Raw genomic sequence first — 22,640 nt, 5'->3', positions numbered from 1 at the left:
CCTTATCGCTCGCATCTCGTCGCAACTCGCTCTGCCATTGGCTGTTCCGGGCGCATGCTTGGTCCACCCCCTGCCGGGCCCGCCAATCACAGATCTTATCAACGGTGGGCGGAGCCGACACATGGGCGGGAGTCCGGTGTGCACGAAAGCGAGAATGGGAAACAAGCAGACGAAGAAGAAAAAGTAAAAACCGAGAGAAAAATAAGGGCACGCAACTCTCATTCCTCCTAATTCCAATGATGTCCATAACGACGGCATGTTATCCTTAACATTTACCTGAAGCTCCACTGAAAGGGTATTCATTCAAAATACTAACTGACTGCAGAAGCCGGACGCGGGAGAATATAGCAAGTCTTCTTCCCTCAGCGGGAGACTGCTGCTGCTGCTGCTGCTGCCTGCCGACCGAGGAGCCAGAAAGAGCAGAGACAGAACAGAGGAGGGAGACAGGATGACATATGTATGGTTCTCGCTACTGCCACTAGGCGGAGCTGGTGTGGTCTCGATGGGACGGTGAAGATAGCGTTATCAGAAAGAAGGTTATCTACCATCTCCACGCTGTGATAACCTCCTCTCTCTCTCTCATTATTTCCAAACAAAACAAACGCACCCGCTATAATAGCCAGTGTGGCTCTCTATAGACGCCAGGAGCAGAGTGCTTAATGGCAGAAGGACGGACCTGCGATGACGGTCCTGACGCCGCAGTTGCGCTCGTCGATCTACGCGGATTTTGACGTCCTTCTCAGCATTCGGTCTTGTATTGATGCTCCGGGTGTCATTTGTGCCGTGTCCTCCATTGCGTCCTTCGAGTGGCAGTGTTCTTTATTCCGGTGCTCCTCCGAAGGCAACGGGCTCTGCGGTTACAACCCTCGGTGACCGTCGGAGAGTGGATAGGCGACCCTCCTCCAGCAGGTGAATTTTGGAGAATCCGTAGGTGAAGTGCCACCCTGAAACTCGCCCCCTCTCCCGCCCCCGCCCCCTCCCCCTCCTCCTCCCCAACAGCCCCATCACATACACGCACACAATATGCCTTTCTCCCCCTTCCCCCGAAGCAACTAACCTCTGCCTCTTCCCCCCACCCACGCTCACGCACCTACCCCAGTGGCATCCGGACAGAACAAACGTAAACAAACCGTGAGGCGGGCGGCCATAAGAGTGGAGTTTCTGTGGCGGCGACTCGCGCACGAGCACTTACGAATAGCGTGGCAAAATATTCGTAATAGCTGAAGGAAGGACCCTGACGGTAAATCAGTACGGGTCAAGCGGTGTCGGACAGTGCTAAGTGATGAATGTAGAGAGAAGACAGTGACAAGAAAGTACCGGCCAAAGAGCACAGAGCCAGGAAAAACATGACAGACTCCCACTAGATACCATCTCGCTTCATGGTAAGAGTGAAGAAGAAGTTTCTCAACTCTTGTCAGCATGAAAACAAATTTGGTAAAAGAAAAAAAAAAGATAAAAAATGCTAGCAAGATGACCTGACTTTATTTATTTATTCATTTATTTATTTATTTATAATTTTTATTTTTTGCAATTAATGCCAAATATTGGATCTGAGGTGATATCTTGTACGATAATGAGATATGTTTACTCCTTTCATCAGGTCAGAGATAAGTTTCTCTTTATATTCCCTCCATGTTTTGTTTTATCCTTCTATGCTACAATTGTCTGTTCGGATAATGAATGAGACGTGATTCGAGAGGTGATGAACATGAACGGTGATCTATGACGTCATTCCATTTGGTTCCAATTGTGCATTCTGAGATGGAAGCTGTAATGAGTGACTAAAGCGATAATCATGGACGATAATCATTGTCATATCTATTTCATAACACCTGCCGACTGACCACCTGATGATGGGGCTATGATTTGTGAGCCTCTAGTTCAGTGTGAGAGAATGATACAGCACTTTGCCTCTTGTTTACAAATTGTGCAATAGATAATACAGGTTACTGACTGACATTCATGTTGGTTTAAGGAGAATATCAACTCCCCCTATCCCTACGTTTCATATGAATTTCTGAATGGCCTAATTCCAACAATGTAATATTACAGCATCCCGTTAACATTAGCAATATATATACTATATATGTGCGTGTGTTCATATATATATATATATATATATATATATATATATATATATATATATATATATATTATATATATATATATATATATATATTATATATATATATATATATATATATATATATATATATATATATATATATATATATATATATATATATATATATAGATATATAGATATATATATATATATATATATATATATATATATATATAATAGATATATATATATATATATATATATATATATATATATATATATATATATTCAAACCATCTCTCTGCGTGTGATCATGCTTCCTCACCTTTCCCCCTCCTCTCTCTCTCTCTCTCTCTCTCTCTCTCTCTCTTTTAAATCCAAGCAATAATATAATGCTATAAGCAGGGCTAAATGGAACCTCATGTCACAAAACACTTTAACCTTGCAGTATTGACTTTACACATGAGTTTATTCCCCTCTCACATCGGTTGCCATCAACGTTCCTCCCTTTCGTTAATGCACACTGGGTAATGAATTTGGTCGATAGATTATCGTTCTATTATTATTCCCCCTGTGTGTGTGTGTTTGTGTGTTTGTGTATGTTTGTGTGTCCACGTAAGTGCTCGTGTATGAACTATACTCTGTTTTTTTTCATCTGTCCATCCGCCTGTGGTGTTTTTGTATGGTAACACTGCGTCCCGGGCTTTAGATAGTTACATTCAGCTTACATTCAACGATTATAATAATATCCTATTTCGAATATTAACGGTGTACTACTAGGTAATTCGCATACAGTAAATTATTAAAACACTTTTCAGTTGCAAATGTACACCCAGATATCCTTTTATTTAACCTAACACTTACACACAGCGCTAACTATTTACCGGGACGCAGTGTTGCCATACACAAACACCATAGGCAGATGGACAGATGAAAAAAAACCGAGTATAGTTACTCATCACTTGGACATGACAGCCATGCGAATCTTATTTACATTTGGTGACAGTGTGATCAGAAATCGGTATCGCTCCTAAGATGCTTTCTCATCCTGCAGTTGTCATATCACACAATTTACTATCTTTCTTTCTGACCGTAGATCCTACTCAAGCACACTCTGAAGAACGTATTTTGTCCTAACTCTCTTTCAACCTTGAGTAAACATGCTCTCTTCTCTCTCTCTCTCTCTCTCTCTCTCGTCCCTCTCTCTCAGTCGTCTCTCTCCTCTCTCTCATTTTCCCTTTATCTCTATCTCTCTCTCTCTATCTATCTGGATTTTCTTTATCTCTTTTTATTGGCTGTCTTTTTCATTCTCTCCCTCTCTTGAAGAAATAAATATGTCATCTCACTGTCCTTCTCCCTCCATGTCATTTAGCGCGTCCTCGCTCACCTCACTAGAGGGACGATCCTGGATTAGAGTATAGGATAAGCGCCTCAGTAACGTGGCTGGTATGGTCTTTGCCTGCCACCTCGGTGGCCGCGAGTTCTATTCTCGGGCATTCCATTGAAGGGTCAGAGATGTGTATTTTTGGTGACAGAAGTTCACTCTCGACGTGGTTCGGGGGTCACGTGAAGCCGTTGGTCCCGTTGCTGAATAACCACTGGTTCCATGCAACATAAAAAACACCATGCAAACAAGCTATAGAATGTAAGATACCTGAGACGACAAAGGGATCTGTGACCGATTGCTGAAAACAAAACAGTTTGCCTATGTTGCCCTAAGCAGTCACTGATTAGGTCAACTAAGGTAAACCAGCTGATGGTTAATCGACTGTAGTGGGCCGCGGCTGGGGAAAAAACGAGAGAGATCACGCCTGTGTCAAGGAATCGAGGAGAGAGCTTGACCCAACCGGGTAGAAACCATTCATCAGATTGCTTCTTTCTTTATAAACAGCAAAATGTCATTCTGTTCTCTCTCTCTCTCTCTCTCTCTCTCTCTCTCTCTCTCTAAGTGTGGGCGTTACCTTCATCTTCATTCATCTCTTACTTTGAATCCCATAATTTGCTAGTGTCCATTAATTCAGTTCCTGTTTTTTTCCTAAGAATTCAGGATAGCTATGATGTCAGCATTCATCTATGTGCATTTAAATCGGGTATATTTATCCTGCAACGTAACGCTCTCCCCCCACGCCCGCCACCCCCCCCCCCTCTCTCTCTCTCTCTCTGAGATTTAAAGTGAGCCTATCTATCTATCTATCTATCATCTATCTATCTGTCTGTGAAATTTACAGTTGCAAATCTGTATACCTAAATTCTATGCCTTAATACCTAACAATCGTATGTTATCTATGGTACCTACAAGTTTTTGACATGAATAAAGTCCTTTACGATTGCCAAAATTTAAAACTATTATATATATATATATATATATATATATATATATATATATATATATATATATATATAAGCTTTCTTTTTAATCATCCTTATATCTTAACATCTTAAGTAATCATCAGTATCTTCCATGTCCTCATCATCACAGAATACCATTTAGTCGACGGTAATTAATTTCTGTGACAAGACCATCCAATTAGTTATTCACCTTTGACATTCTATTTTCCTCTTGCTCGCATTATGCAAGCACAATACCGCTGGCCCTGATTCTAAGACCAGAGGCAAGCCCCAAGGATCGTGGCTTACCTTTCCGCAGCGTATAGTGTTTAGAGCGCGCGCGTGGAGGAGGCGCGACTCTATTAACGTGTAAAGTCCTTTTATAGAAGAACCGGTTGTCGGACCTATTATTCTATGACACAGACGCGAGACAACCTCGTAATCGCCTATCATGGTGTTTCTGAAGGCAGTCTCGTCCTAAAGAGAAGTCCCTGATAGCCCCCCGCGCTTTTATTAGGAAATCTCAGGCTCTCGCCGACTTTAAAGTCCCAAGGAAGGGAAAAACAAATAAATAGACTCGAACACTTGGCAGATGGCCATCGGTTTGAAATGATTCATTCCCGATGTCAGACGGATACCTCATATCTGCGTGTCTTTTTATTGTTAGGAAAACAACCGAGACGAGGCTAGTTTTCTAGGCTTAAGCAAACTACAGTATATGTATATATATATATATATATATATATATATATATATTATATATATATATATATATATATATATATGTGTGTGTGTGTGTGTGTGTGTGTGTGTACGTAGTTTGTGTATATGTTAGAGCATATATTCGTCTAGACGGTTTTTTTTAGAGAGATGGGCACAAAAGGAATTAGGTTTTCCGCTCTCACCAAGTATTTTGGAATAAGGTTGCTGGCCCCATGTTATCTGCCACCTTTGGCTGCAACCAACCACTGTCAGTTAACTACTATGTGTAAAGTACATGGTTCTGGTCGAGAGATGCACTAGTGTATATATAATATATATATATTATATATATATATATATATATATATATATATATATATATATTATATATATACATCGAGCTACAATGTCCTTTAATATCTAATTCGCTCTACCTCGGAATTAATATATTTCATATATGCTTAACCGAAGGGGAATTTTTCTTTACGATAATAGATTTGCCTGTACCTGGGCGCGAACGCAGGAGACATTCAAATGCAGGCAGGTCAGTGAAGCTCTTCCACCCCCACTCTCGCGGTGGTGGGGTGGAAGAGCTTCACTGACCTGCCTGGATTTGAATGTCTCCGGCGTTCGCGCCCAGGTACAGGCAAATCTATTATGGTAAAGAAAAATTCCCCTTCGGTTAAGCATATATGGAAATATACTTAATTCCGAGGTTAGATCGAATTAGATATTAAAGGACATTGTAGCTCGATGTATAGTATATGAATCACGGTAATGTGATATGACTTATATATATATATATATATATATATATATATATATATATATATATATATAATATATAATATAATATATATATATTATATATGTGTGTGTGTGTGTGTGTGTGTGTGTGTGTGTGTGTGTGTGTGTGTGTGTGTGTGTGTGCCAATAATGAGAATACAGCACGAACCAAGTCATAATAAGAGACGGGAAGTGTTAAAAAAAGAAATAAAAATAAATATGTGTTTTTAATCATTTTTAAAATAAACCTTAAAACCTTATTGTTAAGGGTTCTTCCTTCTTGTAATACGCAGAGAGAGAGAGAGACGTTACAGAAAAGCATAATGACGCTTTTATTCCTTCCCACGGCTTCCTTTTCCCTTTGTTTATAAACATTTTATAATTTCATGATGGATGGCATTTAGAAAAAGATCTCTCTCTCTCTCTCTCTCTCTCTCTCTCTCTCTCTCTCGTGGCGAAGGAGGCTGTCTCTTTAATCATTCCAAATTTGACATCCTTAACTCTGAAGGTATCATACTAATAACAACAATACTCGGAGAAGGCGCGATCACCAACGCTAACGACCCAAATGCCATCGTTGTCATCAACGGTGTCATCACCATCGTTAAGTATCATTAACTAGACTCAGTGGCTCGAGGGTTTTTTCTAAAGCACATAAATGACCCACCGTCGGCGTTGTTACTTCTTAGGACATGCAAGGATGTGATTTATAGCAATGTTGAGGAGTTCTTCCTTTGATGCACTCCTTTGCACACTTCATGTCCCTAAACAAAAGTCTTCCCGTAAGTGGGTAAGGCCATCAATGCACCTCACACACTGTCCCCTCGGCCCCTAGCCGCAACCCCTTTTATTCTTTTTACTGTACCTCCATTCATGTTCTCTTGCGCCTCAGTGGCGTGGTAGTTTTGGTGTTGGTGTCCCACCTCGGTGGTCGCGAGTTCGATTCTCGGCCATTTCATTGAGGAATGAGAGATGTGTATTTCTGGTGATTGAAGTTTACTCTCGACGTGGTTCGGAAGTCACATAAAGTCGTTGGTCCCGTCGCTGAATAACCACTGGCTCCATGCAACGTAAAAACACCATACAAAAAACAAACATTCATGTTCTCTTTCTTCCATCTCATAGTTCATCCTCTCCTAATCATTTGTTTCATAGAGCAACTGCTATAGGATTTCCTCCTCTTACACCTTTCAAACCTTGCCATTATTTCCCTTGCAGCGCTGAATGGCCTCGTAGCTCCCAGTGCTTGGCCTTTGGCCTTCATTTCATAACGTATCTTCTATCCAAACGTTATGGATGTAAGTGTTGCATAAGGCGGCAGACCATTTTGCTCGTGTTGTAGATGGAGTTTTTGCAAGCAGACTGACCTGTGGCTATTGCACATGCTGCAAATGATCGCTTTCGCCTTTCTTACTGTATCCGTCCTCGTGGAAATTGACTTCTTTTCAAAGTGTGTCTGACTGTGCGGAATTATGGGAGTTCGTTTAGTACGTGAGGGATTTGTAAACACTGGCCTTTTTTCTTTTTCTTTTTCTTTTCTTTTTTTTAGCAGAGAACTCAAAATTTTTTGTAACTTCTTTTGGCAATAAGGTACCTACCCACAAGGTCTTTCTGCATAGTATTAGGCAAAGTGTAATCGCACATTTTAATGAAATTTGACACATGCAACATTTAATGAATTATCATTTATATTTTCACAACTCACATTAGAAACTTCATGATATATGGTGAGACATGTTATAAAAAACGATGTGGATATTACTGGAAAACTAATTTTGAATTTTCATTAGACGTTTTATCGGGACATTGCTCAATCGATATCCATGGGCCATCCTACATTCACTGTGTGACAATTTATGAAATCGCTTTACTAAATCACATCTAAAGAACTTAAAAATGTCGAAGAGCCGCGATTTTTAGCCAAACGACCCTTTACTTGTGCCTCGAGTAAAGGGTCGTGTAGACAGAAAAATCTCCACATTTCTCATCTTTTCATTTTTCCTCCGTGGCATTACCTTTATTTATACATAGCATCACGTTTTATATATTTCGTGATCAAGTTATTCATATATATGTATGTATGCATATTTATATATACATATATTTATATATAATATTAATTATTATTTTATATATATATATATTATATTATATATATATATGTTAATATTATATGTTATATATATGTATATATATATGTTTATATATATGTATAGTATGTTATATATTAGGTTATAAATATATGATATGATATACACACACAGATATATATATATATATATATATATATATATATAATATAATATATATGTGTGTGTGTGTGTGTGTGTGTGTGTGTGTGTGTGTATGTGTGTGTGTGTGTGTGTAGTATATCCTGATAGGGGATGGCTCCAGAGTCTGTTACCCAAACGATTTTCTTTCCGTAAAAGTCATTAGTCCCGTGCACTCAATTCGTTGCTTTGGGAGACATTGTTATAGTGATGTGCAATGGAACATGCCCATATAATATTATATATATGTTATATTATATATTATATATATATTATAATTATATATATTATATATAATATATATATATTATATATATAGCTGACCTTTCTTTAGTGAAGTGATTGTCCACTGTGGACGGTGACGCGCGCACGTGTGTACAGAGATTCAGCTATTCTCCCCGTCACATTCATATTCCAACCACCGTATCCTGAACTTCACTTTACACACAGTGCTCAATCCATATAGCTACTCCTGCTCAGTCAGAATATTATGGCCCTCTCCTTTCACTACATACTTCTCTCACTCCATATCTGGCTAATTTCCATGCTTTCTTACCCTCATCCCCTCTTCCAAGCATTCAGTATTGTACTCTTTCTATCAATCAGTCTCCCTCCAGTCTTTCCAAGAAACCAGACTATCTCAAAACATTAATCTATTCATTTCTGTACAAACCTTTTGCCAGTTCTCTGTATAATATATCCCTATTTCTCACCTTCTCACAGTTTCATAAGATAATCAGTTATTTACATTCAACTTCCGTATTTCACTCCCAGAAAGGAAAGAGAACTCAACGATCCCTTCAATAATTCAGTAATTGGCTTCCATAGATATTCAAGTTGAGTTTATCCCAGTCTTTTGCACACCTTGCTGCCTTTCTCACTTCACCTGTTCTATGACTCACCTATCTCTCACCCAACTTTCTTCCGCTATTCTTACTCCCAAATATCGATGCGAATCATAGACTTCCTCTTCTACCATCCAAGTTAACGTTCGCTGCTTCATGTTTCTGGTTTTTGCTTATCTCTTGTTGAAAATGTACACAAGTTCCTATACATATACTAAAAAAAAAAAAAAAAAAAAAGACTCATTAACAATATGACACACAATCGGAAAACGTATTACACCCCCACCCACCCCATGCAGGATTCCTATTCCGACATTCAACTTGGTTAATTATTAAAAAAAAAAATGCTGGAACAATGGGAGTGTATCCATTTTATCGTACATTCAAACTGGCTGTAAATTATGACAAAGAAAAATGGCCTTCCACAGGAACTCATCCTATAATTTTCATACGCCATTCATTTACAACTCTTAGACAATTTTTCTTCATTATAATATTGACCCGTTTCTCTCTCTCTCTCTCTCTCTCTCTCTCTCTCTCTCTCTCATAATATTGACCCGTTTCTCTCTCGCTCTCTCTCTCTCTCTCTCTCTCTCTGACGATAATTATTCTGACTTTTATTTCCACTGTCCTACGGTACACGCTCTCATAATCTTAATGGTTATATACCTAGGCTGAATAACCGGAGTTATCTAATTAAAAGATATCATTAAGAGTGTAGGTAGCTTCGAAGTTTTCGCTACATAAAGTAACGGGTTCCGCTGAGGCGGTAGATTTAGGAGAGATTAGGTCCAGGGAAGCTGCTATACCTCATCAACATCTTTGTCTTTCAGATAATGCCGATGATAACGGAGATAAGGAGTAACGGTCACGCCCTTGTCGTCTCCGTAACGTGTCCACCGACTACTGCAACGTGGATTCATCCTTCCCGGTGGCCATTGGTGCTGGAGTGGCTGTAGGAGTCTACAGCCGACTTCTCTTGTATACAATCTCTTGAAGGGTAAAACTACGTAAAGAAGAACCATAATGAAAGACTTCACATAGAAAAACAAGCGTTTAGATGGAGTAAACGGGAGACGAAATGAAGAAGAAAAATGAAAACAAAATAACAACTTGGTATAAGTTAATGATATGATTCATCTTGCGATTAAGAACCAATAAGACGGAGTTTCCAACTGTTTCATGAGAGCTCGTCAGTGAAATATTGACTTCAAACGAAACCAATGTATAGGGCAATTAAGTCACAGCAAAACAAAAATAGGGTTTGCCATAGAAAATCTTGCAAGGGACACAAAGTAATGAAAAATCACTCAATCGGGTAAGAAAACAAGTGCTCATTTGCATAATACGATTTAAAAAGAAAAACCAGAGTATCTTCAAAAACTGATGGTTGCCTTTCTCTCAGATAAAGGTTGTAAAATCATTCTTATCTCCTGATGGTCTCTTTTTCTTTTCTTATTTTTCCCTTGTTCTAGATCAAGTGACAAGATAATGGTTACGTTCCGTCGAGATTCGAAAGTTTTCTGCTGCAATATAGATTCGGACTTTCAGCCATCAAAGATGGACAGATAATGCAAAATGGTGGTGATGGTGTAAAAGAGGAAGAAAGAGGGTAAGAAAAAAGTGTAAAATGAAAGAAAAAAGGACCAAAGCAAAAAATACCAAATAAGAAAAAATGATTGGTTGTGAACGCTGTCATCGTGAACATTAAACGTCATCTCGAAGTCGTTCTTTGTTGACGCAGAGCTATTGATGAATGATCCCTGATATAACACTGATCTGTGGAGATAGTGTGTTAGGAGAGAAATTGATGTGAGACACACAAACGCCATCTGCCGAAGAGTGTTTTTGCTACTTAGCTTACCGGAGGATGAAATCGTCCTTCAAGGCTTTTCTCATTTAAGGAAACAGAATGAGTTCAAACGGCCGAGTGATGCCAGATGACGCCAAAAACTAATTCTCTGAAAAAGGCGACCGTGAAACCTTCATCCTCTAGTGACAAAATCGAGTGAAAATAGACGAAGTCATGATTATAAAGTTGAATTTCAGTGATGGAACTACTTTCAGAAATTCAGCAACCTCTGTGAGATTACATAAACGCTTTTAGTGACCACTTGCGAGATAACGCATGCGCACGATTATTTTGTGACTGAAGAAGCACCATGGAGGACGACACCCACACCTGGTACCCGGAAGAGGAGGATCATGGAGCGCATTCGGGACTCGAGGGTTGTCCCACCCCGCTCCTGAAAGTGGAGTCGTCCTGTGTCGGGGGGAATAACGGATCGAGTCTCGATGCCCAGGATTCGGCAGAACTCCCTCCGTCCCACAGGATACCCTCCGACATGGACACAGAGTCACAAATACCGCTCAGTGAGGTCATGGGAAATCCTCACGCAGTTGACCATCAAGGGGCATTGCTCCCTCCGGCGGAGGTAGACAGGTTCTTCACCTCCTTAGACTCGACCGGAAGGGACCACAGAGCGAGATATTATCCTCACGCCCACAGCCCCTCCGCAGCACATTCTCTGCAGCAGTATTCCCAGTCCACCCATGGTTAGTAGTGTCACTGGAATTTTTCTTCAATTATTGTAGTTTACTCTATGAGATAACCATTCTGAGACTAATCACGTTTGAAAAGGATTTTTTAATCATTCTCTCTCTCTCTCTCTCTCTCTCTCTCTCTCTCTCTCTCTCTCTCTCTCTCTCTCTCTTATATATATTATACACACACATATATATCATGTATTATATTTAATATAATATATATATTAATTTATATTATATCTATATTATATAATTAATAATATTATCTATATAAAAACATTCTATTGCTATCTCTATCTTTTTCTATCTAATCTATCTATAGATGAATTAGTAGACAGATAGATAAATACAGTGCGCGCGTGTTTATACATACATTTCTATATACACACATATCTGTGCATAGAGAGTTAAATTGTGAATAACTGCAACTGAAAGGTCACATGTACTAAAAAAGGCAACATATGTCGGAATCTCTCGCTTTCTAAGTGTATGTCTTTATTTCAGAATGTAGAGTATTAAACAATATACTTTCAACGAAGACTCCAACATAAATACTGAATATTATCTCAACCTTGCACAAGAAAGTGTCACTTCTGACCTTTAGTTGTTTGCTTGTTTATTTAATACTTTTCCTCTCACTGATTAATTTATGTTAAGTTAATTTGATACGACTACTAAAGGTCAGTCATATGAATAATAGTCATTCGTTCCTTTACCAACATGAATTATTTTCATCTACTGAATACAAAACCCAAATTTTTTACGTATACCAAATTTACCAGTAATATATCAGATGCAATCTTATAAATTCCTAAAGAATTGAATGGAGGGTATTGTACTATTTCTGATTTTTTTTTTACAGAAACCGATATCCTAGTGTCCCCTCAACTAATCCTTAGACAAAAAAAAGAATGGCCCTGAAAGAGTATCTACGTTTAACATTACAAAAGTTATCAGATTTTTGTACTTCTCCTAAATATGGCGAAAAGTTCTTTTCCGATTCTGGCGTTATTTTCTTTGGCGAATAGTAACCTCACACTTCTCCCGCCTTCTTTTGCACGCTGACTTTTGTGTTTTTAGTTAAGCTCCATATTGAATATGGTTGCCATTATTAATATTAATATTATTATTATTAATATTTATAGTTTCATGATGATGGTGATGACGAAAGGGTCATGTTGATGGAAGCTTGCCCTTTAGCCTTTTATATCACGAGAGAGACTTTTCCTATGATCCTCACCATTTCCACTGGACATGTAATAATTACCCCGTATTGAAGGCTGGGCGTTATTCAATTTGTTCTCTGAAAGCCTGAAAGGATTTTTGCAGATAAACTAATCTCACCAGTCACCTCAGATAACAAATCAGGCCAGGCAGAGGGACCAGGAGCAGAAATAACAAGAATAAGTTGTAGTATCTATTCATAAGTATCTCGTCACCACGAGCAGGACACCCATAATCAGCTGTGCAATAAGTTTCAGTATGCTGTATCTTACTGCATCGTTTACTGGGAAGAGAGAGAGAGAGAGAGGAGAGAGAGAGAGAGAGAGAGAGAGAGGAAAAGGAGAAAGAGAGAGAAGTAGAGAGACGAGACGAGAAGAGGAGAGAGAGAGAAGAGAAGAGAGAGCGATGATGACGAGAGAGGAGAGAGAGAGAGAGAGAGAGTTATGTATGGCTCCAGTCACGAATAAAAGGAAAATTGCATCGAATTTGAAAATCTGCTTTTTTTTTTGTCTATCTCGGAAAGTCCAGTGTTTCTTAAATTTCAATGAACTGTTTCTGATATCGTATCAGATTTCATAAATAAAAATTTTTTTCCTTTCACACTATTTTTATAGTTATTGGTATGAAAATTCCACCTCATAATTTTATATAATTTTTTTTCCATAACATTTTTACCAAAGTCACAGTCCACTGGTTAAGACAGGATATCTATCTTGGGGATTTGTGAAACACTGTAATCACCATCTGTAATTATCACCTCAATAATTTCTATCATTACAACCCGAAGATGATAAGCAATTGTTCCCATTATAAAAATTGAGCAGTGTAATGCTGAGCTTCATCATTTTCTTTTTAAAAAATGAACTTTCCATTCTTATCGCAGATTTTGAATGTGATTGACGTGAGAATGTTTTCTGCACAGGTTTGCAGTTTTGAAACCGGGGCAACTGATGATCAACAGGAAATAGTTTTACAAAACCAGTGGAAAATCTTCTAATCTTATTGACTGGTATAGTTTCACGCCAGCTGGTTCATATCTCCGATACCAAATGATACACCGAAAGATGCAAGTAAATGACGAATCATAATTAATTTTTGTTCTAAACCGAAGTTCAGCATCATCAGTCGATGCCTAATGGAGAATCCAAAATTTATTGGGAGATATCGAAAGCAGTTACCTTTAGTGCTGATATATTTTCACTTATAACGGACAGAAACAGGTGGGGATTGTCTCAGCATGATGCTAAATGCTATTTTTTCACAAGAGGAACTTAATGACTGAAACAAACCACATATAAAATTATTTCATAACCAAAGTTTGTATGGTTTCATCTCTCATATGCGGCTTTTAGTCGTATTTAAGGTTCTGTCAAGCGGGCTTGAATTTTTGTACAGTATTTTTGCACATTATATATATTTTATATACCATAACTACGCTCGCATTCTTTATTTTTTCTTTTTTCATCATGTGAGATAATGGCCAAACATACACAAAGGTTTGTAGAATAAACTAAGCTGAAAGGAATTCTGGCTTCAAGACTTGACTCTCTGCCTCTCTAACCAGTGTTTTTCACTTTCACAAACTTGAAGATCGTAAGAGAGTGTCATACTTGACTACCAATATTTCGGATGGAACCTATTTGCACTGAATATCTTTCGTTTATTTTTTGACGTGTTAATTATGGTGAATGTTACTCCTGAGTGATCTAACCTCCCACGCCGTAAGGTATCTAGCATATTCAACAGTTATTCTATCTCTCCTTCTTGGTCTCCGTAACTCAATAGACAATAAATTATTCTCACCAATACAAGTTAGATCCGACAGGGAGGAATATTCTCCACCCTTTTCCTGCATAACCATGGCGACCCTGTTGACCTGAGCAGTGAATTAGACAATTTGTAATTAGTCGACTGAAGTTAGTCTTGGCTAGGTAAAAAATGTTCTTGTAGTATCAACCTCATCCCAAAAAAACCTGGAGAGGACCAGGTTAAACACCCTCTAGTCTCTGCTTATAAAAGACTTCTGATGCAATACACGCACACACACGTATATGGCACAAAAGGTCACCATTTATTTCCAAATCCATATATATATATATATATATAATATATATATATAATTATATCTATAATATATATATATATATATATATATTTATATATATGTATATATATATATATATATATAATTATATATACATATATATACACATACACACACGCAAACAAAGAGAGTGGGTTGTTTGGGAGTTAACATGTGATCAAATCCTCGAAGTGCAAACCCACATGGCATATTTCTAACAAAGCCTCGTTTCTTTCTTCCAAGAAACCGACTGAGAAGTTCTTAGATAGCCTCATATCGCTGCAAATACGCTAACATGCCTTCGAAGATAGAAACATATCAGCTGTCAGATAAATATGCCGGCATGAAAATATGATCACCACTTCGATACGAAGACACAGGAAGACAAACAGGAACTAGAATGACATTTTGCCAACTCTTTGAGATAGAACCGAAAGTGGTTGTCACACAGAGAAGGAAAACATTTTCACAAACAAATTAAAAGAACGATTTTGGTTTCGCTTGTGCGAACATATTTATAGCATAGGCTGCCCTTGGTGTGCAAGGCAGAAGCAGAGCAGATCGCAAAAATTGCAAAATAAGTGTTATTAGCATGAAAATGTACTAATTAACGCAAAGAACTACCGAAGGACGAGCACAAGAACGCTGAAGCCTGAAACTGTACAAAATAAATCGAGAAAATGGCACATTGTCAAACCGAGTCTAAGCAGAGAAGAAGGAATGATCGCCCTATCGACTTTTCTTCCGCATGAAGTCAGTCATCTATATCAATTTGGCATCGCAAATCGTTGCATGAATTCTCTTAAATCGAGAATCGAAAGGACGAAGAATGAGGAAGGAGAACCAGTGAACGAGGACGATAAAAAGTAAAAGAAAAAAGAACGATGAAGGCGGAAAAAAGACGAGGAGAAAAAAAGTGGAAGGGAAGAAAGAATGTGGAGGAAGAAAACGGTGTTTACAAGCTCATAAAATTCCCCCAACTTGAAACCCGATGACAAGTGCCGGGTATCAGCTTCCACAATCTCGATCAGTTGCTGTTGTTTTCCGATTTTATTATTGCAGCTTGGATTTTATACCAACCTTCTTTTAAACGCGAAATGTCCGGTTAAACAGACTCCTGGCGAGGCAGGAATAAATGAGGGTTTTTCCGCGCAGACGATCCAAAGAGGCTAGAATTTGTACGTTGGAAACGTCCCAGAGCCTTCTGTGTGTGTGTGCGTGTGAACGCATTATTCTTTCAAGGCAAAGTCCTGTCTCTAAAATGACAGGTGCCTTAGAAGAATACATTCCGCCAACCACGCCGCTCACTTATTCCGTTTAGCAGTTGAACTTCGTGTAAAAAGACCCAGGGACATTCATATTTGCTTCACAGCCAAAACAGTATTCCTATCGGCAGAGCGTTACAACCTTTCCGAGGTTGTTATAAGATGTCTCTCGCGCGAGTTTCTACTCTTCCTGAAAATAGAAACCTTTTTGGTCAATGATATTTGCTACTGAACCAAATCAGAAATATACAAAAAGATTGATGCGAGGCTATCTTTTGTCCCCTCCACACACCCCTGCCACCACCATCCATCCACCAATGGCGATTACTCTGTTACTTTTCTTCCTTCACTGATTGTCCTTGCAACCTTTTTTATTTCATAAGAAATCGTTAGAAGTATATGTATAATCATATAGATTCCTATTTCGTCTGTTATTTAAATTCGTCACAAACATTCCACTGCCATCAGTGAGACTTGCTCAGCAATCCCCAACATACTAACACGCTTTACTTCTTTAAATGACAACGGTCTCCTTTTCTACATTTTCCGCAGAGCTCTTGCTGCCAACTTGTCACACCTGCCATGTGCCTTTTCCTCTCCCTGTATGTTTCCAGCTCTCTTTCTTCACATACGCTTGCTGACTCCGTTCATTCACTTGTCATCGTTCTTAAATCTTTCAAAACACAGTCTAACTAATATTCATTTTAAATTCTCCTCTTACAGGCAATTGGAAAATTACTGGTTTCTGCAGCTTTCCTCTCTCCTTTCATATGAGTAGAATTTTCACTAACTCATACATTCTGACAAGTAATGAGCTCAGAGAAATATGGAACAGCTTTTACCCATTTACAATCTTAACGGCTGAATTAAATTATAAATCTGTTCAGAAATTCCAGTTGTGGAATATACACCATTCCATTCGGTTTGCATTATTCCTATTAGAAAATCAAGCAGCTGATTTACCAGAACTACACTAGAACTAATAATAATTCCCACTTTATCACAAATTATGCGTCTAAAAACTGTAAAATGACATAAGCGTTTTATATAGTTAGTTAAACTCTGATTTCTTGATGATAAACCTGTTAGCGTATAGTTCGATTGACTTAATATCATCCTCTAACACGTCTCAAGACGCAATGACAATTTTCCTGGTACATTAGATGACACTCAGAATAACTCCGCCCAAACATTAAAGCCGCCAACTAACATTTTTGCGTCAGTGCTACAAACAGTAGAAGTATTTCTGTTGGGCATTCACTACTTGGGTCATAGTATGACTGCCTCAGCTTTATGTAATCGATGACAACACTAACAATTCAGTACTGGAATTTTTTTTATCCTGACACAGGCAACTCAATCTTAGAGCTGCAAATAGCCTGGACATCAATTTTGTTTAACGAAAGGAAATTATTGTCACATCTCAAGATAGTCCTGGCAATGGCATAATCATCTTTAACTCTCCAATGAGCGGTACTATAGAAATATCAATTAATTTTAGTATCAAAGGAAACATTCATTTACTCCTTAAACTAGCGTCTATATAAGCCAGCCTTGTCTGATGGCGAAGGAACAAATAAAAAAAAACGGTGACATCTGCACTGGATTTTGTATTTTATTATTCAGGAAAATCAACTGGCCAAGCTTTCCTTCAATTGGTGAAATAGGAAATTCTTCAATAAATAATATCAAGTTGAATATATTATCCTACGCACAGTATTGATTCGTCTAATTTATGGATAATATAAAAGTAAAACTATCTTTTTCGAGAAGCAAGTGTGCCAGTGTGCTAGTTAGATGTTATCAGAGACGAGCAAAGTGAGGTTATAAATTACGCATAAAATGTATAATAAAAGCGATTCTTACCGAAGGCCCATTAAAGAGGCATGTCTCGTTGCGCGAATTTGCTGAAGTCGGAATTTTTATAGCTTACTCAATTACGATAAAAATTCATTATAAATAGAAGGAATTTGCAAGTTGACTTCATTTAACTAGATCATTAGAGTTCTTCTCATTTCCCCGAGTTGCAATAATTATCAGGAACAAATCCACCTTAGCGAAAGAAATGCTTCCCTCGTCTTGAAATCCTCAAGAATCCTCACAGAAATAAGAAATCCAGTAACGACATTATACGAAAATAAACCAGAAAACGGAGCGAAGGTCTCCGGGTGCCAACGGTATTTTCTGTTGCACGCGTAAAGAAGACGTTCGATCTCAACATCCTCGAGAACAACAGTGTCAACCGGCGGTCGCCCTTAAGAGCGGAAATCGCCTATAAAACCCGATGAATGAGCCCTTACCGATAACGCCTACAAACGCGAACATGGCTTTTGATATCAAGGCTTTAAATCGAAGGTTGGCAAGCTATGGGCTTGGGAATGGGTTCGGAAGATAAGCCCGATCAATATATGGCTTTATGATAGTGGCGATCTCGATAGCATTCGCGATAGCTCGCACTTATATGGCCCATGCCACTATCGGATAAATTATTCCGATGTCGTACTTATAAATTTAGCAATTATCTGATATCTGCCTTGATAGCTGAGCTCTGTTTGTTGTTCTTGCCAGGACAGATTCGAAGACAAGATCATTGCTTTTGGCATCAGGTGGTTTCTCGTTCTTTATCTGTATCCGGGGAGAAATGTTTAAGGCCGGGGGAAGTAAACAAAAGGAAAACAGATGTCTCTCGCAAAAGTCTTGGGAACCTGACATGGTTCCTCTTCTCTTCTTTTTCTTGAAATAGAAATTAGTCATAAGAAGATGAACAAGGAAACAACAATTACTTTACTTTCGAACAATAAAGCAACATTGACTTTAATTTTGTTCTTTTATAACGGAGCAATTTCAGCACAACAAATAGTTTCATAAAAATTTTAAACCGAAATATTTTATGGACATCCATCTTTTCTTCTTGAATGAATTGAAAATACTGAATTACAATAGCAAATTACATAAAACGTTGAATTATTGCTACCTCAAGATCTATGCACTATCACGCACACACACACATACACGCAAGCACGCACGCACACACACACACACACACACACACACACATATATATATATATATATATATATATATATATATATATATATATATAGTATATATATATATGAATGTGTGGGATAGTACATAGATCTTGAGGTAGTAATAATTCATTTCCTAAACATGCACGTATCGACATCTATACCACAGTCAAGAATACCATGCTATGACATAACTTTACAGGAAAAGGAAACAGGGGTCTGCATGGATACTCAGCAAAGCATGCAGCACGTATTGATTTTAGAAGGTCGGCACTAAACGTGATTGGCGACCTTTTTCATATAAAACATTTAGGAGATAGTCAGACATATAGGAAATTTCCCAGTGATGGTCTAAATTATAATTGCCATTGTTGGGAAGCAGGAAATCAAACCTCAAGCAGTTTCACATAAAACAGGAAACTCTTGCGAAAGGACTGGAACAATAATCCAAAAATATTAGAAAAGAAGACCTAAAGCGCGTGATGTTAGTGCCATTATCTTTGTAGATATCGGAAATCTAATATATGGCACTTAGCATTCTGGCAGTATTAATGACGAATAAAGAGTGAAAGCCATCTTAGAAGTAAACAGGCTACGAAAATAAGTTCTAAAAAAGAGGAAGTTTCTTTAATCGTAACTTCATGCGAAGAAACGTTATCCAAAATTATGAAGACTTTGTGCCTAGGTCATAGGATAGATTTGAATCCATGGTACTAAGGTCATGGTACAGGATTTAGGGCAAACAGTTATCAGTAGAGTACCAAGTACCAAGGGCATAGTAATAAAGAAGGCGTCATGTTGAGGCTATGCCATGCAGTCCATAGTGCAGAAACTAACACTGCCGAACCATAATACACAATCTCAAAGGCTGTGTGCCACAGCACTTCGTACAGAGCCCATGATATAGAAACCATGGAGTAGAGTCCATGGTAGAGAATCTCTGGTACACAGGTCATAGTAAACATGCCAAGATTCAGAGGCCATAGTATTGAGTCCATTACAGACTCATAAATATTATGGCTAATAGCACAGAATTCTATGCTGGTGAGGCCATATTAGCAGCCATAATACAGATATTGCAGTATTGAGGCCATGCAATAAGAATCATGGTACTGTTGATGGCACGAAATTACAAAGTCTGTGGAAAGGTTCATGTTATAGAGCCCTTAACTTACCACAAAGTCAGTGGTTAAGATTCAATGGTAAAGATCCCCATAACACTCATTCCATGTCAAGAGTCCATCAAACAGTCACATAGGCCACGTGTTACTCAGACCATGAAACAATGAAGATCATGGCACAGACCTTCAGTAACAAAGACATGGCAGAGTTTGTCGCCAAATCTTTGGTACAAAAACCATAGAGAAACCCCAGAGTATAGAAATCAAGGTAGAGAGCCTAAATTCACAAGCTTATTTTAGAGGCTATTAACATATATAAGCATAATGCCATACCATAGCAACCATAGTACAGAAGCAACTAGGTGCCATTTTCCACAGCAACACTCTCTGCATAGCTTGGGTTCCCTGTTATCACCTCTAGATCTGGATCACATCTTATTTCACTGGGCAGGTGTTTGGGTCAGAAGTACCTCACCTCCCGTTGTTTATGGAAATATCAGATTAATTATTAAATAATTCTGTCAAGAGACCGACAGATGGAAATACCAAAACATTGAAATTGCATGGTAAGTCCACAATAATTGATACTTAACCTCCCTGGATAATTTCAGATTGAACAGTCCATAATATTTTCAAGTACCCTGTTAATAAAGAAATAATAATAATAATAATATAAACCAAGCAGATTCAGTTGGAGTATAAACAAACTCTCCTTGATAAAGCAATAATATATATGTATATATATATATATATATATATATATATATATATATATATATATATATATATATACATATATATATATATATATATATATATATATACAAATACATATTTATCTCCTAATAAAGTGTGTAGTCTGAGGACGTTTTTACATGGAATAAAGCTACAAACAAGTGCCTGGTCTTCATTGGTTACCCATAACTGTAATGACCATACAAAGCGTTGCTAAACTCCCCATCGGAAACTAGCAGTGAAGTAAACTCGTTACTGAATAACAATAACGATAAATTGGAAACCAGGCCATCATATATTTCCCGGCTGGACCACCGCCGTCCCTTCCACAACCTCTGGACAAGCAACGGAGCACCAGGAAAAGACTGAGTCACAAATTCAATTAACAATGTTATCAGAAATAAATTACTACTGTTGTTAGCGACTGCAATTGATTGCGTATAGAGTAAATTACATATTCTCGGAAATAAGTTTGTGAAAGACGGCAGGAGTAAATTTCGGCGATAGGAGATGAATATCGAGATCGATAATTAATTGGCTCGAGTCTGCTGTCGAGGCTTCTCTTTTTCTTTACCCAGACTGCATTCATAATATTATCGCTTATCGCAACTGAGCTCGTCGCAAGTATGCTCATCGCTATCGTCGTTCAGAAGTATCAGCGTTGCCATTACCTTTCTTCTAGTGTTGGTGTCGTTGTACCTCAAGTTGCAGTGTTTTTCTCGGCTTTATTTTATTCCTAATTTGGACAAGATTGTCATTTGAGTTGCTGAGTGTCTTCACGAGGACTAATGTTTTTGTTATTTGAAAGTATAAGAATATCTGCAGAGGATCAATGAAACAAGTGACAAAGTGAAAAGAAAATAACAAAAATACCAACACCAAATGACTAAACGTCCTTGGAACAAGTATTACTAAGAGAGACAGTTTCTTTTTAAAATTACAAAATACTTTTTTGATAATAAATCTAGTTCAGGGTGTCCAAAGTAGATGTCATGTAGCTTGGTTTTAAACTAAGCTACATACACCTACTCGCAAGACACTTATAGTGAAAGGCTAAGGGTCACTGGAATCCTATGCCAATGGCCGAGTTAGTATTCGTTTAACAAATTGAAGCAGTTACCAGAATTCATCTTCGGAGGCGTGGGCTCGAATCAGTCCGCTGCCACAAAATCTGTTAATGCCTAAGGCTTCCGTTATTTCACTTACCTGCGAAGTTGGCAGACTCGATCGAAGATCTGTTTCTTTCTTTCACAGACATCGCCTTCTCTCTCTCTCTCTCTCTCTCTCTCTCTCTCTCTCTCTCTCTCTCTCTCTCTCTCTCTCTCATAGGCTGTATTTTGGAAACCCAACATGATACTGGTTAAATGGAAATAAGCTAAAGCCGGGCATTAAACGCCCACCTCAAATGTCAATAAAACCGGAGCGAAAACACCACGAAAACCAAATTTCCTTTCCCACAAACCGACACTAAATGTTCTATATTAATACAAAACGTCCATTGGTCAAAACTTACGATAGATGTCTCAACAGTCTCCCACTTCACTTCCCATGTTTTTGCCCTTCCGTATATGGTCTACCCATATACATCTCTCAAACAAACAAATATTTATATTAAACCAAAATTAAATAATGTGGGATAG

General features: G+C 38.1%; 1 protein-coding gene across 2 annotated transcripts in view; it reads left to right on the top strand.

The window, feature by feature from the left end:
* The first annotated feature begins 151 nt into the window (after window positions 1-151).
* LOC135196199 (GATA-binding factor 1-A-like) overlaps window positions 152-22,640 on the top strand; it is a 257,512-nt gene continuing 235,023 nt past the window's right edge. Inside the window, exons 1-2 of one of the 2 annotated variants that reach the window (XM_064222803.1) lie at window positions 152-1,382; window positions 9,830-11,552. In XM_064222803.1, the coding sequence (XP_064078873.1) occupies window positions 11,159-11,552 (394 nt within the window). In that variant the 5' untranslated portion in view covers window positions 152-1,382; window positions 9,830-11,158. The remainder of the gene's footprint in view (window positions 1,383-9,829; window positions 11,553-22,640) is intronic. The other variant, XM_064222804.1, reaches the window with a different exon arrangement.

Source organism: Macrobrachium nipponense, chromosome 17 (assembly GCF_015104395.2).
Source record: "Macrobrachium nipponense isolate FS-2020 chromosome 17, ASM1510439v2, whole genome shotgun sequence".
Taxonomy (NCBI): Eukaryota; Metazoa; Arthropoda; class Malacostraca; order Decapoda; family Palaemonidae; genus Macrobrachium; species Macrobrachium nipponense.
This window is presented reverse-complemented; position numbering and strand designations above follow the sequence as displayed.